This window comes from Globicephala melas, chromosome 15 (assembly GCF_963455315.2).
Source record: "Globicephala melas chromosome 15, mGloMel1.2, whole genome shotgun sequence".
Lineage (NCBI taxonomy): Eukaryota > Metazoa > Chordata > Mammalia > Artiodactyla > Delphinidae > Globicephala > Globicephala melas.
In genome coordinates this window covers 65003632-65021941 of record NC_083328.1, presented here as the reverse complement: position 1 = coordinate 65021941, position 18310 = coordinate 65003632, and the positions used below count along the sequence as shown (strand labels likewise).

At 42.5% G+C, this 18310-nt stretch overlaps 1 protein-coding gene across 9 annotated transcripts in view; it reads right to left on the bottom strand.

Moving 5' to 3' along the window:
* CTNNBL1 (catenin beta like 1) overlaps positions 1-18310 on the bottom strand; it is a 192051-nt gene that overhangs the window by 69700 nt on the left and 104041 nt on the right. For all 9 annotated transcript variants that reach the window (XR_009558906.2, XM_060284238.2, XM_060284240.1 and 6 more), the window contains exon 11: positions 15099-15280. Coding sequence is in view for 8 of the 9 variants with exons in the window: in XM_060284238.2 (XP_060140221.1) it covers positions 15099-15280 (182 nt within the window). In the remaining variant the exon portion in view is untranslated. The remainder of the gene's footprint in view (positions 1-15098; positions 15281-18310) is intronic.

The window sequence follows — 18310 nt, the reverse complement described above, 5'->3', positions numbered from 1 at the left end:
TTATACAGTTACCACTCCTCTCCCCACCCACGCCCTACAAAAAAGATTAAAAAATCTTTAGATCCTAAAATGAGACAATCACTATGAGTATTTGTAATGTGGCTTTTATTTTTTTAAAGAGTCCTTTTCAATGGTTAGCTTACTGTATTCTCAAATAAGCCTAAAAGGTTAGGAAAGCACAGCAGAACCCTGTCATAACATGGATTTGGATATACTTGAGGTTAAACCTAAGTGCCAGAATTCTCCCACATTCTCCCCTTCCTCAGTGATTTCTTCGCTATTCCAATTTCCCACTTTCCAAGTATCAACCTGCCTTGGCTCAGGAGAGCTGATCATCACAGCCCCAAAGCAAGGGAGGTATTTTCACACTCCTCTGAAAGCCATCCCTGGATGCCTGCTTCAGATCAGAAATTCAGTTTAGGGGGAACAAAAAAGAAAGAAAGAAAAACCTGTTTCCAGGGCCTTCAGGGAATGATCTAAACCTACCTCTGCACGACTTTCATCTTATTCACCAGTCCTGCCTTTGCACTCTTCAAACAGCCACCGCTCCAACTCCTATTCTTCCCACATTTAGCAGTAAAGTCCTCTTTTAAGCTGCTGCAGCCTCACCAACTGTTGGGCTCCACACACTCTTCCTTCAGACTCCAGGGCTTCGCTGATTTCCACAGAAACCAGAAAAACCTGCTCGCAGACCCAAGGTGGCCTTATGTTCATTTTCTTGAAGTCTGACTTCTTAACCCTTTTTCCATCAGCCAGCAATACAGCAGTGAAAGTACAGAAGGAATTTCAGTGCTGCACTAACACAGTTCTTTCATTTCCATTGTGAGACTAACGAACTAAACCATTCTATAATCTTGCACACACAAAAACTACCGGGAAAACACACAGTCATCTCTGCGAAGTTGCTTCAGGATCATATTCTAACACGTATTAGACTCATAATAGGGAGGAGATAAAGGAACCTGGCTAATCCTAAAAAACACACGGCATCTGGGAAGACAGAGTCCATACTGTGTTTTACGAACAAGATATAATCAACAATTAGCAGATATACGGAGTACTTTGCCATCATCATTTTCTCACAAGCTAATTTTTCCATATACTCAGTGCAACCATTTTACAGTTGTACAAATAAAGAACTAAGGGTCTGAGAGATTTACGTGCCTTTCCCGACGGGTCTTCCTCCCTTCTTCCCTCCCTCCCTTCCTTTCTTCCTTCCTTCCCTCCCTCCCTTCCTTTCTTCCTTCCTTCCCTCCCTCCCTTCCTTCCTTTCTTCCTTCCTTTCTCTCTCTCTCTCTCTTCTTTTTTGCCTGCTCAGCTTGTGGGATCTCAGTTCCCGAACCAGGGACTGAACCCGGGCCACGGCAGTGAAACCCGAAGTCCTAACCACTAGGCCACAAGGGAACTCCCCAATGGGTCTTTCTTAAGAGGAAAAAAACCATTTATTAGTGTTACATGCCAGGTTACTGTGCTAGGTGCTTCACATACTCTTTCTCATTCTATGTTCATGACCACACTTGGAGTGAATTATTCTCCCCATTTTACAGATGAGAAAAAGTAAGGCCCAGAGAGGTTATATGTTTTATCCAAGTTCTCAGAGCAAGTAAGAGCCAGAGGCTGATCTGACCAGTTTTCTCTCCACTGCCCCAAATCTGCCTTTTTAGTGGTAAACTAAATTTACTAGCACCCAAATTTCTGGGGTACTTCTTAGAAAACTGAGCTGTAAAAAATAAGCAGGGAGCCCATTTTGAACATAGCTATAAATTGAATGTCAATGTCGCTTGCTTTATACAAAGCAGATGGTTTCTGGAAAAAACTGACTTCGAAGTAATTTCTCTGAAACAAATCCTACTTGTTTACCACTGTGGAATCCAAGATGCATTCCCAAAGAAAGAATTCCCCAGCCTGCTTCATCATCACTGTCCCTGCTGGCAGTGGTATCCCAGAACTCCCCTCAGCCTGGCTTCTTGCTTTCCCTTGCTCAGTGAGACACCCCCACGAGGACTACAGGAAGTCTTCCTGCTCCTGGAAAGCCTCTGACCTCACCCTGGTAGCTCCTGGAAACTGTGTGTAAGATAGTAGCACACATGTTGGCACAGGGATTGGAAAACTGAGATTTTATTCTCCAGCATGACATGAATAAGTACAGTAATAATCAGAAAGGCACTCTTCCTTTCTGGCACCATTAGGTATTCAACAAATAATGGCTGAAGAAAACTTTAGAGTGAATGAACTCATGGAAGATGTCAGTCGAGGATTTCTTTGAAAGGTCACCTTACAAAGGTTTTCACAGACTTCCTAAATGACTCCTAGCTCTGGGCAAACACCTCAAGATGACCTCCTAAGTCATCAAGCTATGCTCAGATGTGGGCACCTCTCATTTTAAAGCTTAATCCTGAATTTACTACTTGCAAAATGTCTTCTGTAGCCTGGAACTTTGACAGAGATAAGACATGCTGGGAATACACATTTCCAGAATTACTTCTTAAATAAAGGCCATGTTGGAAGGAGAAGGGAAGAGGGCTAACATTTGTTAAGCACCTACTATATGCCACAATGAATCTGAGAGATAACTTACTGAGCTCACTGGGCAGGATGTGGGTCTCCTTCTACCACTGTTTTATTGCTTCAGGGCACGTCTCATGCTTCTGTTGCACAGTTTTGTTGCTAAGCAAACCTGCTTTCTTGAGTGATCAAGGGGTCGCCTATACTTTTTCTCTACTTACAGTCCCCTAGTGGGATTAACTATTTAATCACCTCCTTTGTCCCTTCACCCTGTCCCTGTCAGTTTTATAGATCCCTGCTACTCAGTGTGGTCAGAGGACCAGCAGCAGCGGCACCACCTGGGGCTGGTTATCAACACACAACTTCAGGCCTCACCCTAGACCTACTGGAGCAGACTGTGTTTTTAAAAGATCCCCAGGTAATCTGTTGGCAATATAAACACTGAGAAGCACTGTTGAAGATGCAGTATATCTGAGATCAATGAAGTTAATTAATGTGCCTAATGTGATATTGTGATTTATAATGAGAACTATTATATTTGGTCCTTGTCTCCATTTCTGGCAAAGAGCTCCTAAAACCCTTGGAATTTTCTAAGTGATGAAAGCTACAACGGTGTCTCTTGTTATGTTAATGTTATGTTGCTAGGAGAACCAACCAAGAGATTAGAGTGATTGGAGGATTGCAACTTTCAGTCCCAACCCCAGATCTGGGAGGGGAGAGGGGCTAATAGATCGAATCAATCACTAATGGCCAATGATTTAATCAATCACGCCTATGTAATGAAGGCTCCATAAAAACCCCAAAAGGATGGGGTGTGGAGAGCTATCGAGGTGCTGGGAGAGCGGTGTGCCTACAGGGGGGGCATGGAGGTTCTGCACCCTATCCCCATGCCTTGCCCTATTCATATCTTACATTTGGCTGTTCCTGAGTTATATCTTTTTATAATATACCGGTAAGTAAAGTGTTTCTCTGAGTTCTGTGAGCTGCACAGAACCCAAGGAGCAGGTCTTGGAAACTTCTGGTTTATAACCAATTAATTGATCAGAAGTACTGATAACAACCTGGGCTTTCGAATGGTGTCCAAAAGGAGTGGGAGTGGGGCAGTTGTAGGACTGAGCCCTCAACCTGTGGAAAATGCTCCTTTCTCCAGGTCTATAATGTCAGAATTGTACTGAATTCTAAGACAGCCTGCTGATGTTCGAGAACTATTCGTTGGTATGCAGAAACCACCCTCACCTTCACGTTGGAAACTGAGTCTCAGAACACCTAATTTAGCTACACAACTGGTATAAGCTGGGATTTGAACTCCAGTCTGCATGTTCTATACGATTTTCCCCCTACACTATTAAGAACTATGCAAAGCTTACAGCTTAGAAAAACACATCTAACTTAGTATAAAACATATAGAAAAAACTTTATAACAAGATTCATTATTTCAAAAATTTAGGTTGATGTTATAAAAAATGTTCACATCCCACATTACAAATATGCCCCCCCCCCGCCAAATTCACATCTTACATAATACAAAAAAACTTGGTAATAGAGCTTTTCTGCCCTGCCTTGCCAGTATTATAAAATTTCCTGTTTTATTTCTAGAAATAACTAAAGGTTGCTTTGGTGATGATTAAAAGTCATTTAACTCTGGTTTTCAGTTGTCTCTTTAAGAGACTAAAGCATAGGATCAAGAACATAGGCTTTAGGTTCTAGCAGACATTAATTTAATCTGTGCACGATTTGAGAAAGTGCTTAACTTCTTGGGGGCTGTTTCCTCAGTAATAAACCAGGCTAATGATACTCCACAAAGGGCTGATGTTAGGGATAATGACATCATGGATATATTGGAACCCAGCAAATACTCAATAAATGTGAGACACCACCACAGCCATCATTGTCAACAGTAACCTCAGACTGGCTGGCACATCATCAGGAAAATCAGCCTGCTAACAAGAAAAGCAAACACTGTTATCCCACGAGTTTGCCAGCCAGCAGGCATACTTAACAGAGACATGACTTATTAGTAATCGATACTTTTAAGAAAGTTGTAGGCATGTTTTTAGTGATCATCAAAATGATACGCTTAATTTATTTTATGGTAACCCTGCAGCAAATATGGAACAAATTAACCATCATTTGCTTTCTACGTTGGAGCCAGAGACAAGGAAGAAAAGTGTTACAAGGAAACAATTGTAAGGAATGTAGAAGAGACAAGGGAAAAACACTAAATGTAATACACACCACAACCATATTGTACGTGTGCATAATCTTATAGTATATAAAAACACTTCCCCATACACCATCTTATCCAATTCTCACACACTGTGAAATATTATTATCTCCCTCTTTAAGGGTGGGGAAACTGAGGTTTGGAGAGTAAATGACTTACCGAAGTCACAGAGCCTATGGTAGAAACACAAATCCAAACCTTCTGAACCCAGCCCAGGGCTCCTTTCTAATAGGCTACTTAAGGGATTTAAAGGTACTACTGGCAAACAGAGGTGCTCAGCTGCAGAAAATCACCCCATGATGGTTACAGCAAGGTTCTCCAACTGCATCCCCAGGGTGACCTCCCCAGCTCAACACATAGATCCTTTAATAAACCTGAATCTTAAAGAGAAAAGAGATGCTTCACTTTAACCTGATACCTGAGAATAATTTGTTTGGGGATCCTTTGTTTGGCTACCAGAAAAGAGTAGTCAACATCTTTTCAACCTCCTTCTTATGCTAATTATATTTCATCAGCATCTGGACACCCATAAGCAAAATCAATCTGACTATAAAAGCAAGCCAAAGACATTTTCTTACCATAAGAGAAACAAACAAGTAAGATTGCAACATGATTAAATACACAGAGCACTTCCCCAGCAACCTGCAAGCTGCTGTGTATAAAAATCACATCCAATATCACAAAAGTCCAGGAAGGTGGACACTAACAAACATCTCACACATGTAACTGTATTCTTTATGAGCAGTGAAATGTATACAGGTTTATTTTCAGTTTATCTCCTTCTACCTTATATCTACTGTTAGATGCCAACATGTCTAACACATTAAAATATTCACACATTAAAAAAAAATTTGAAAGGCATCTTCACTTCCCTTATACTATAACCAAGTGAACTCAGACATATTAGCCTTCAGTCCACACCTCCTTTCCTTACCATCCTGAAGTCCCAGCACATTAACAATACTTGGAAGAGGCAACATCACCATCCAAGTGCAGCTTACCTTTCCAAACTGCTATCACCTCTACAACCTAATCATTTAACCTGAAATCTATCCTGCCTTCTAAAAATATACAGTCCAGTTTCCTAATTGTATTGAAAGACTCATCCCTGTCAAATATGCCCAAGACACACTGAGTAAAAACAGCAGGTTACAAAACAGCATATACACCATGGATCCACTTATACAAAATTATATGCACATATATCCAACCCCCACCCATAACACAGATGTTTGAATGGGTAGTGTCCACGATGTTTCTAGCCATTAACTCTGGGTGGTGAGATTGGGGGTGATTTTAACCTTCCCACCCTTCTTTTCCACAATGCTTGACTTTTCTACATTAGGTTAATTATTCACACTCAGAAAAAGCAATAAAGCTATTTTTAACAAGGCTTCCCCTAAGACCCGCCATGTCAACAATCTTCTCTTGGCCCAGAGAGAAAGTAAAAAGTATGCTTGCCAAGGCTTATGCTCTGAGCATTCTGGCTAGTGGGTCTCAGCACTAGCTGAGCAACAGGCTCTGGAGCTTTTAAAAAATACAGATGTTTGGCGTTCCGATGCTCAGAATTCCTGGAGGTGGGGCCCAGGCATGGGTATTCTGTCAAAGCTCTTCAACTGATAATCATCAGTGAGGGTTGAAAACTATGGATTCATGTCTCATTCTCAAGGGGGCCAACAGAGGGAGAAAATAGGCCAGAGTGCTGAGTAAAGTGTTTAAAGGCAGGCAACTGCAAAGTAAGCAGATGGGAATGTTTAGGAACAGAAATTGAAGCCTGAAGCAGTGCTGAGCTTCAGGCCTGAGAGGCCACTGAGAAGAGAGTAGACTATCAGTGGACAGATACACCCTAAAGTCGGAAGCCAAGAAGAGGTGAACAAAGTGTGGCAGGGCAAAATGTTTGGAATTGAGAGAGTTTATGCAGTACTGGGTGCAGGACTACTGATGACTTAAAAGAAATCAAATACGAAAAGACACCAAGCAGTTTAAATTAGGCCCACTACTACTAAGCAACACTGATTTATGATTAAAAGAAGAATTAGAAGAGTGCTGCATATGATTTAATTTTCAGAAACCTTGGAAAAATCTTAGCTTAAAATCCTAGTAAGGCCATGCACTAGCTGTGTCTTCAGAAAATGACAACTTCTTTATACCTCAGTGTTCTCACCTGTAAAATGTAGGTAATAATCCATGGCTCACAGGGTTCTTGTGAGGATTAGGTGAAATGATATAGTGAATGCTTTCACCTGATAGGTTTTTGCTTATCAGAGTACTCAACAAAAAGGCCCCCAGTGGTAACATTAGGAAGCATATCATAGTAAAGATTACGTGTTGAATTTTAATAAACCAGGTTATTATAAACCAGGTTTAATAAACCAGTTAATTACTGCCTAGCCCCTAAGTTACTTCCCCATTTTGGCACCACCTAATGCTACAGAAATAACCTAAAAAGCTTTGGCTATTTCTCAACTGCTGCTTCAACATTCCTGGTATTTGTTTTACTTTTGTAAAGGAGATACACTGCACACTAAACTATTTCTATAAAACTTAATCAAGATTATAAATGAAAACTAACAGAGTTATATTGACAAAATAATAAATGTAACAGTGGAAAACTCTATATCCAAAACAAGAATTCAGCTAATGCTACCACTAAAGAACTAAGTTTCTACCTGGAAAAATGAAAAACGCAAAAGAAAAACCGTGATAGATGTTTCTCCTTCATCCTTTCCACCCAGGCCTTCAATATCAAAATTGAGTTTGTGCTAAATTAGCTGAAATAGTCAAAATAATTAAAATTATTACTCTACCTATGATCTATAAAAATTTGGGGGAGTCCTTTTTTTACTATAACACAATAAAATAACTGTAAGAACAGCAATAACTATTAACATTAATGAATGCTTACCATGTGCCAGGTACTGCCCTAAGCACTGTACATATATTAACTCAGTCAATCCTCACAACAGCTCCTCAGGGTCCTTCAAGGTCTGGCTCCTGCTTAACTAATCTAATCTTCTGGCTCCATGCTCTTTTTACCAAGGGCCGGTGCCAGACTGGTCTCAGAGGGTACTCACGGCAAGCTTAATAAAACTACATATCCACCAGCATTATGCAGACTGGTGGAACCAGAAACTCTGAGAACATGTCCCAGAAGGCTACATTTTAAACGAATTTCCAGATGGTTCTGAGGGGCAGCTAGTCTGAGGCTCACTGTGGTCTGTGCCTCCCACCTTTTATTTTATACACGCTGCTTTTTTCACTTGATATTCCTTCACGTGGCTAACTCACACTTAAGGTGTGGCTCAAGAGCCACATTTCTAAGGTGGAGTTGTTTCTAACCTCCACCTGTTCTCTCACCACCTAGGTTAGATTAGGAGCCCCTGCTCCGCGCTCTCTTCTACCACTTTACCTTGTAATATAAATACAGGTTTCCATGTCTCCCTAGCTGCACTGTGAGCTTGTTCACCTTCCATCTACAACACCAAGCCTGGCACAAAGAAGGGGCTAGTGGTCTGTTTAACGAAAGAATGAATGAAGCCTCACTGACCTACCTTTAGGGCTCTTATCCATAGGAACAGACCCTCTGCAAGAGCATCAAACTGAAATAGAAGGGTATAGGACCTCACTCAAGGTGATGAATTTTGACAGGACCAGCACAATCAGGATTATAACTGAGGGTCCAGATTAGTAGGCCATCATGATAAACTGGCTGTCCCATCTCTTGGTAGCTCCTGTTATGACCCAGCCTCTCCACATATGCAGTCCTGGTGCACAACTGGGCTTCACACCCATGAAAGCCAAGGAGTTTTGCTCCCTACACATAAACATGAAAACTGAGAGAGGTAAGGATGACTATTTTTGAAAGGAGGCTGACATGCAGCAACTATTTTACCATTTATTAAATGTCCACTTGCTAGAGACTATGTAGGATGCTCATGATCATTATTCTTCACACAACAATTTGAGAAAGGCTTTACCTGCCTTGTTGATTGAAGAGGAATTCAAAGTCCAGAAAGAATAACTTGTCTAAGGCCACCAGCTATTTTGGGGGTAGAGCTGGGATTGAAGCCAGGTTTGTCTCCTACAAAGACAATCCTCCTCCCCCTACACTGTGCTGCCTCTGGATACCAACCAGAAGACCACTGGAGCCACCTTGGTGTTAGAAGAAGCTTTAGAAGCAAACCTAGGCTCAAATTCTGCTTTTGTCACTCACTTGCTAGAAGGTATTTGGTAATTAACAAACTCTTTGAGACTCATCTATAAAAAAATGATAGAAATGCCTAATTCATAAAGTATATACACCTGTAAAGCCCTCAGTATACTCGTAGATGCTCAATAAAATGTGAGTTGGCCACTAACCTCCTCCCACAAAAGAGAAGAGCAGTTTTCCAGGATGGTAAATACATCCTTTGTTTCACCATCTTCCTCAGTGGCAAACAACTATGCTGTGCTCTACTTGGGAAAGGCCCATGGGTTAATCCTTATATGACTGGAACCAGTTAGCAAACCAGATGTGTAACACTCAAAATCATCCCCTCAAGCCTGATGAGAGGAACCCTAAGTCCAAACACATTGCTTATTTCAGCATCCTTATATTTTGTCATCTGAGGTCAGGAATGAGACAAGCAGCTGGAGGGAGAAAAAAGAAATTGATCCAGGAACTATTCAGTTATAAGGTTTTCAGATAGCGACAAAAAACAACAGCCAGACATTTCCATCCTTGTTTAACATAAAGTCCCTGGTAGCAGATGGCTTAATGCTACTCTTAAAATTAAATACCATTTACTCTTCACTTGTTCATTATTCTGAGCACTACAGCCAACTCTTTGGGATTTTTAAGATTGGGGAATACAAAAGGAGGGAGCGAAATCTTTGAATTCTCTGTTTACATGATGTAGAGAAGTGGGGACCTGGGGATCCCTAGTACATCCTCTATGGGAGAGGTTTTTGTCTTACATTCCACATAATACTGGCATGTTTACAGTCTACCCCTATGAATGGCAGATCCAGGGAGAAAAAGGATTTTTTTCTGTGGGTACTTCGAAAATTACCAATAAAGTAGAAGGAAGAGGAACACAAAAGGGAAATCTATCCTCAACCCAGCCACTAATATTAATGAAGCAGGCACTATGCTAATCATTTGATCTGCTTTATTTCATTTAATCCTCGCATAGCAGCCTTATGAAATAGATTCCAATATTATCCCAAATTTACAATTGAGGAAATACAGGCTCAGGAAGGTTAAGCTACTTTTCCAAAGTCATAGAGCTAGTAAATGGCAGAACCAAGACACCAACCCAAGTCTTGTCCTGTGCATGTGGGGAATATTAGAGTTAAGCATGGTGTGTTGATTTCTGCCTTGGGTGCCATTTACCAGGACAGGAAAAGCAGAAGAGACTTGGGTGATGAAGGAATGAGTAAAGTTTTGAATGAGCTGAATTTGAGTATCCGGTGCAGTTGTCTTCTGGTTAATTAGTTGTGCTGATTAGAGCTTGTACGAGAGACAAGGCTGAAGAGTTGGGAATCAGTGGCAAAGAGATAGAGGTTAAAGCTACAGGTAGTAGATGAGATCAAGGAGAGTATGGGGAGTAAAAAAAAGAACTGGGGGAAGACACCGCCAATCCAGACAGACAAAGATGAATGCTTGAGGGACAGGCTGAGGCAAAGGATCTGGAGATTCGGAACACTGGGAAAGAGCAGCTCCCCCCAGGACAGGCATTCAGTTTTATTCCTGTCACGTGTTAGGTCTGTTAAATTTTGAACATAGTAGGAGCCCCAGTAAAAGTTGGCCCCAAACGATGCCATGTCATTACCACAGCCCACCATGGACACATTAAAAATATTTCTTTTTTGCTTATGTTGGCTAAACTCCCTTCTTTTCTGACTGCAGGAAAGGTTTTGCTATTTCCCTCTCCTAAGCCTGGTAGGTGGTGGGAGCTCTGGTCTGCAATTCCTCAGTTAGGAGTCCAAGAAGCACCAGGCAACTGTATACCTCCTGACTTGAGGAGTCCACGAGAATCACCTACAATTGTCTGCAGATGACAGAAAAGTATTCTTCAAAGCAGTGACCTGTTATCAACGGCTGTCACTGTTGATGAGGTTAAATGTGTGCATATGCCTAGCATGCACACACACACCTACACACTGCTTGCTAGCTCACCCCCTTAAAGCTCATAATAGCCTCTAGGGGAACCATGCTGAAACAGTGCAATTAACTAGAACTGCTATAAACTCAGTAACTCACCTACCTAATGAAGCAATACAAGGAAAATTGGACCTATTTTAATAAGAATTTTTAAAAGAGACAAGAAGTAAAGGTCAAATGCCATTTCTGGATCCCAGCTCTTTTCTTCCTCCCTCATATTCTGAAGCAGTTAATTCCAAGGAGACAATATATACTGTGCTATTCTTTATAAAACCAAGGAGGCAGCCAATCATGCTATTGCACCCAAGGGCAAATTTTTTCCTTCTAACCCATCCCCCAAGCTAAGTGCCTCCCCTGATCTATTTCAGAAGGTTTTATTATGCAAAACTGAATGGATTTCAATTTTAATTCTTTTCCTTCTCCACCCCAACTCACAAAAGAAGAACTACATTACCCACAATTCTAGGTTATAAGGGTGGTTTCTGCTTCTTCCCTCCTCTCTAGAGTCAGCTTAATCTAGAGACTGTCCTCTCTCAAAGCTCTTTTCTTGGCTTTAGGAACACGTTGTTTTTATGCCGCTCCACTATTTAGCATATCATGACTCCTGACATTCCCGTCAAGAATGAGTTTGCCCATTCTCATGCAGCAATCATACAGCGATTAGATCGATTAGACTGCAGGCCAATAAAACCCACACTCTCCCAATCCTCCCATAGCCAAGGTGTAGGCAGTCTCTTTGCCTGGCTTCCCAGTGACGTCTTAGAAGAACGGGTATGTGTGACTAAGGTCAGGGTGGGCAGAACTGGAGACAGATTTAGTAGAGGAGAGAACTTACACTTCTTGAAGTGCCTACTCTATTCTAGAGTCTGTGCTAAGTTAATATCTGTCACCTCACCTGACCCTCACAACCACCCTATGTGGTAGATCTAGCATTTTACCTAAGGCTCAAGTAAGACTCGGAGAGCTTAAGAATTAACCCAAGATCACGTGGTCGACAAGCAGTGGATCATTCTGTACCACACCAGGCTATACTGCTACCATCGGAGTTTGGGGAAGATTCTAAGAGATGACAGGGGCTGAGACTGGACCAGGATGAACTTAACCCTGATATGTGACAAGCCCCTGAATCTGACAAGAAAGGGAAGCTTACAGGGCAGCTCTCCAGAGGTTCTGGATGGGCAAGCTGATTCCCAGCCCATAGTCCTTTATTAGGAGTTGCTGGATTACCAAAAGAAGCTTGTCATAGGGTGGCCTCACCTATAAGGAAGTTCCATCCATAACATGTCTCTTAAAGGCACAGCTCTAAAGGAGGGGGGAGGAGTTCTGCCATAATTTCTAAGCCCATGAGACAAGGAAAAACTTAAGGCTAGGAACCCACTTGTTTTGCTTCCAGACAAGCTGGTCACCCCAGGTGTACGACCAACAACTGTCAACTGTATTGACTCAACCTTGCAAGGTTCTGGGGAGAGCCCCAAATCCATGTCTGTCTTTAATGAGCAGTCTTTTAGGGAAGCAGTTATCCATTCATGCAGTCAGTACATATACACTGTGTATCCACCACATGCCAAGCACGGGACTAGGCCCTGGGACGCAGAGGTGACAAGACTATTGATTCTATAATCTTAAGGGCTATGAAGTCAAAGTCCTGGGTCCAAGAGTCCACTTAATAGGAGGTTCTATTCAAGCCTAGGAGCTCATGTTATGTTTCCCTGAGAAAGTGACATCAAAACTAAGGACTAGGGCTTCCCTGGTGGTGCAGTGGTTGAGAGTCCGCCTACCGATGCAGGGGACACGGGTTCGTGCCCCAGTCCGGGAAGATCCCACATGCCGCGGAGCGGCTGGGCCCGTGAGCCATGGCCGCTGGGCCTGTGTGTCCGGAGCCTGTGCTCCGCAATGGGAGAGGCCACAACAGTGAGAGGCCTGCGTACTGCAAAAAAAAAACAAACACTAAGGACTTGAAGGATGACTATAAGGCAGGCGAGCAGACAGGTCAGAGAAAATTGTTACAGATGGAGGCAAGAGCATGGTAGAAACCTGGGGCTGGGCATGTTTGCAAATACTTCTGATGGTCTGAGCTACCGTGCTCTAGCTTACCACACAAACCTGGTCTACTTCCTTCAGAAAGGTCAGCACATGGAGAGCAACCCAGAAGACAGGACAAAGAAACCTTGCACAAGGTGCCCCTGCTTTGCCCTGCCTCCATCCTCACCCCACCACCATGGCCAGGAGCAGGAGCTGGGGTGGGAAAAGGGCCGGGGCTGTGTTTTCTTCTTGGGGGTTACTCTTTGGGTGCCGCTGTATTCAGGATGCAGAGCTCATCCTCACCAGCCATTACAGTCCAAACGTGCCTTCCAGGAGCTGTCTTCCCAGTCCACTGCCCTCACTAATATAATGTTATCAAATTCCTAATGTGGGTACTCTAAAGCAAATGTACTGCTACCAGCATGCCACCAGGCACATTTTTCAGAAGGAAAACAGCTACTCACTGAATCTGTCATTTCTCTTCTCAGCGCCATGCACACAGAGCAAGAGCCTGCTAAGGGCTGTTTCCCTTCACTTTCTTCAAGCATGCTCAAAATGTACCATCAAGCCTCTCAATACAACCCAGCAGGTCAGCCACCCACAGTCCTCAAGGAGTTTCCTGGATTATAGGACAAAGCCTTGACAACTAGGGTCCGTGACTCAGGATCTTAAGGTACAGATATCAGAGCTTCTAATTCACTAGTCTAGTTTCCGCATCTTACAGAGCAGGAAGGAAAATGCAGTTGAGAGAAGTTAAGCAAAGGGTCTAAAGTCACACAGCTATTTAGCTGTAGAACTGCAGCTTGGTTCCTTTCTTAGCTGACTTCCTTATCTTAAAAAACAAGGATACCACCATCTACTTCATGGGTAAGGCCCAACTAAGATAGCATATAATGCAGCAGCACTAGGAATGTGGCAGGTTTTCAATGAATAGTGACTGTCTCCAAAATTTTATCTCCTCAATCTCCAATACCACCCATTCCCTCTCCCATGGCCTCATTTTGCTGAATTTCCATTGAGGAAAGAAAAAAGATCAGCAGTAGGCTTAACATGTTCAGAGCTGGTGTTTGGTCAGCATCTGGTTTGAGGTGAACTGAACTCTCTACGTGTTCTCACATCTCTAGTCCATAGTTCTTCCCCTGCCAGACTTCCTGCTGTCTCTGGAGAGCTGCTTTCATCAGAGAAGATATCACTGGAGGTGACCACTGAAGGCATCACCTTCACCTTTAGCCACTCCAAGTTGGTACAGACTAAGTCAAGTCAATTTGAGAAGTGATAGACAGGAACTCCCAGACTTTTACCTAGGAGGGTAAGGAATGAAAAAGATCCTGCAGATACCTATGCCGTTCTACTAATCATGATGAAAAAAAATCAAACCATGGGACAGATGTTAACTTCTGACAAGACAACCAAATTAGCCAGCCAATCAGCCCAGGTCCTCATCCTTCACACACACCACCTCCTCGTCCCCCTCTTAGCACCCTCCCCATACTTTAAAATAACCACCCAACCATGTAAATTCCCTGGTGCAAGTATCTGTTAACCTCCAACAGAACTGTCAGTGCTCATAAATCCAGGGCCTTCCAGATTGCACTGCTGCTATTTACTGGGGAGAGAGATGCAGCAGGCCACTAGACAACAGCAGGAAGAGAATGGCCTAGCAGTAACTACTCTGCTTACAGCACCGCAATTCATGGCATTTTGCTGGGAGTATGTACCATCAGGGAGGAGAAACATAAAAAGGGGAACCTGGGCTGTAAATAGTTTATTTCGGCAATTCCTAATGGTGGCTGAATCACACTTTAATACAGAAATACATGAAAGCACTACTCTGGCAGTGACATGTGTTGCCACCTCATTACTCTTTTCAAAAGGGTCTTCCATCAGAGAGACTCCTCGCTACAAATTATAGTGAAGAAAACAAAACCTTCACACACAGACTTATTCACAGGCCAGAAGGGAATGGAACCACTAGGATTCAAACAAGCAGAGAACCAGTGCAACAAAGGCCATCAGTGATCAGGGGTCTCTGGGTTGCTTTTCCATGCATAGAAAATAAGCAAATAAAAAAGAAAAAGGTAGCACACTTCCGCCTAAGAGTCAACTCCTCAGCTGCATGACAGAGTTTTTCTAAGTAGCTCTCATTGCCCCCCATTTCTCCTAATGTATCTTCATTAGGCTGACTTCTCCAGTGAACCTTACCTTCATGCTCCTTCTCAGTGGTTCCCACTTTCTTGATCTTCCTGGGAGATTTCATAAAAAGGGGAAAGATGGTTCGTAAGCCAAGAATATCAACAAACTTATGGCAATTGTCTGTGCCCTCGGGTCCAATCATGGCATGGTCCAGCACTTTCAGGGCACTGCTCCGGGAGATCTTCTTTTCTCTGGGAACAAAAGAGGTTTTCATGAGTGTGTTCTAGTCTTAAAAAAAAAAAAAAAAAAAGTGTATTTACTGCAATACTCATTACAACGGAAAGAAGAAAAATAAAAACAAAACAATGTCCACCAGTAAAAAAATTATTACATTATAGTATATCTACATGGAATATTACACACTTTGTTAACAATTAGGAGAGTATGTGGTAGAATGAACAAGTTCTTACGGTCAGAATGATAAGCACAAAAGATAATATTCAAAATTCTGTATGAAGCATTATCTCAATTATGTAAAATATATGCATTAAAGGAGACTGGAAAGAAATAGATCAAGATACGAACATGTTCAAGGTGGTAGGATTATGGATCACCTATTCTTCCTTTTTCTTTCTTTTTAACAGCTTTATCAAGATATAATTCACATACCATACAACACACCCATTTAAAATGTACAATTCAATGAATTCTAGAATATTCACAGATATGTGCCACCATCACCATAGTCAACTATAGAACATTTTCATCACCCTGACAAGAGATCCTCTACCCTTAAGCTACCATCCCTCTACCTTCCCCATTCCATCCTAGCCCTAAACAATCACTGATCTACTTTCTGTCTCTATGGATTTGCCTCCTCTGGACTTTTCAATTTAAATGGTATCATACAATACTTAGTCTTTTGTGACTGACTTCTTTCACCTAGTATAATGTTTTCAAGGTTCATCTATGTTGTAGCATGTATCAGTAGTTCATTCTTTTCTATGCTTGAATAATAGTCCACTGTATGGAAATGTCACCATTTATCTATCCATTCATCCATCATGGACATTTGGGGTGTTTTTACCTTTTGGCTATTATGAATAATGCTGCTATCAACATTCATGCACGTGTTTTTGTATGGATATATGTTTTCATTTCTCTTCGGTATATGTATACCTAGGAGTGAAACTGCTAGGGAATATGGTACACTATGTTTAAACCTGTTGAGGAACCATCAGACTTTTCCAAAGTGGGGCTACATCATTTAAAATTCCCATTGGCAGCATATAAGTGTTCTGATTTCTCCACATCTTTATCAACACTTATCATCTGACTTTTTGGTTCTAGCCACCCTAGTGGGTGTGAAATGGTATCTCACTCTGGTTTTAATTTGCATTTCCCTGATAACTAATGATGTCAAGCACCTTTTCATGTACTTATTGGCCACTCGTATATCCTCTTTGAAAAAATGTCTATTCAGATACTTTGCCCATTTTTAAATTAGCTTAACTATCTTTATTATTGAGTTGTATGAGTTCTTTATTCTGGATACAAGTCCCTTAACAGGTAAATGATTTGTAAATACTTTCTTCCATTCTAGGCGATATCTTTTCACTTTCTTGACAGTGCCCTTTGAGGCACAAAACTTATTTTTTTCTTCTGCTGTTTGTGCTTTTGGTGTCATAGCTAAGAAACCATTGCCAGGCAATTCCCTGGTGGTCCAGTGGTTAGGACTTGGTGCTTTCACTGCAGTGGCCTGGGTTCAATCCCTGGTCGGGGAACTAAGATCCTGGAAGCCATGTTGTGCAGTCAGAAAAAAGGAAACCACTGCCAAACCCAGTGTCGTGACGATTTACACCTATGTTTTCTTCTAAGAGTTTACTAGTTTTAGTTCTTACATTTGGATCTTTAATTTATCTTAATTTTTGTATGCACTATTAAAGTGTTAATGATGACAAAGCATGCTATCCCGGGTCAGAATAGCCAGCCAGGATTGGGTCCCAGTGAGCGGAGGAAAGGAGAGTAGATAAAAAGCTTGCTGACAGTGCCCTTTGGTGCTAGACCATGCTGGTATACCTGAGACTGTTCCATTTTTAGCACTGAAAAGAAAGTACAACATCCTCAGTCCTGGGCAAACTGAGATAGTTGGCCATCCTACTTGGTGCCAACCTCAAAAGATCAAGGATGTATTGTGAATATTCCTACCTTTATTCCCCTTGCTATGGGGAATAAACAAATCAATCAAAACAATCCAAGATACTCACAAATGACATTCAACCCAACTACTGAGTTTAACAGAAAAAAAAAAAGGCTTGTACTAAGCACTTGCCTCCATACAGCAGGCACTACACTAGCTGCTAGGAATTATAAGCTCCCTGTCTTTAGCCGATTTAAGAACAGGTAAATAAAAATAATTTCAAGAGCCCAAAGCTGGGGCTTCCCTGGTGGCACAGTGGTTGAGAGTCCGCCTGCTGATGCAAGGGACATGGGTTCGTGCCCCGGTCTGGGAAGATCCCACATGCCGTGGAGCGACTGGGCCCGTGAGCCATGGCCGCTGAGCCTGCGCGTCCAGAGCCTGTGCTCTGCAACGGGAGATGCCACAACAGTGAGAAGCCCGCGTACCGCAAAAAAAAAAAAAAAAAAAGCCCAAAGCAATGGAAATTTAACTCCAAGGAGGTGAGAGGTAGAGATAATTAACTTTATCAAAGAGAAATCTGTGAAGGTGTCAAATGAAAAGTGACATCTGAACTGAGTCTGAAATATGAGTGTTTGTCAGGCAGAGAAGGGAGAGCCATGACATTGGTGGCAGTGGTGGGTAAGCGACCCGGGCAAAGGTATAGGAGGCCTGTAAGAACATGCCACTTGGGGGAACTGGAAGTAGCTCTCAGTGACCAGGGGTTGGGCTTCCCTGGTGGCGCAGTGGTTGAGAGTCCGCCTGCCGATGCAGGGGACACGGGTTCGTGCCCTGGTCCGGAAGGATCCCACATGCCGCGGAGCGGCTGGGCCCGTGAGCTATGGCCTCTAAGCCTGTGCATCCGGAGTCTGTGCTCCGCAATGGAAGAGGCCACAACAGTGAGAGGCCCGCGTACCGCCAAAAAAAAAAAAAAAAAAGACCAGGGGTTAAGAAGATGACTAAGGGGAGGTGGGCAGGAACAGGTCATGACAGGCCCTAGATGTGCTGCCAGGGAACCTGGGCTCCATGCTATTGACATTGAGAAGCCATGAAATGTTCAAGAAAAGGAGGACTCTACACAGATAGATTTTAGAAAGCTTAACCT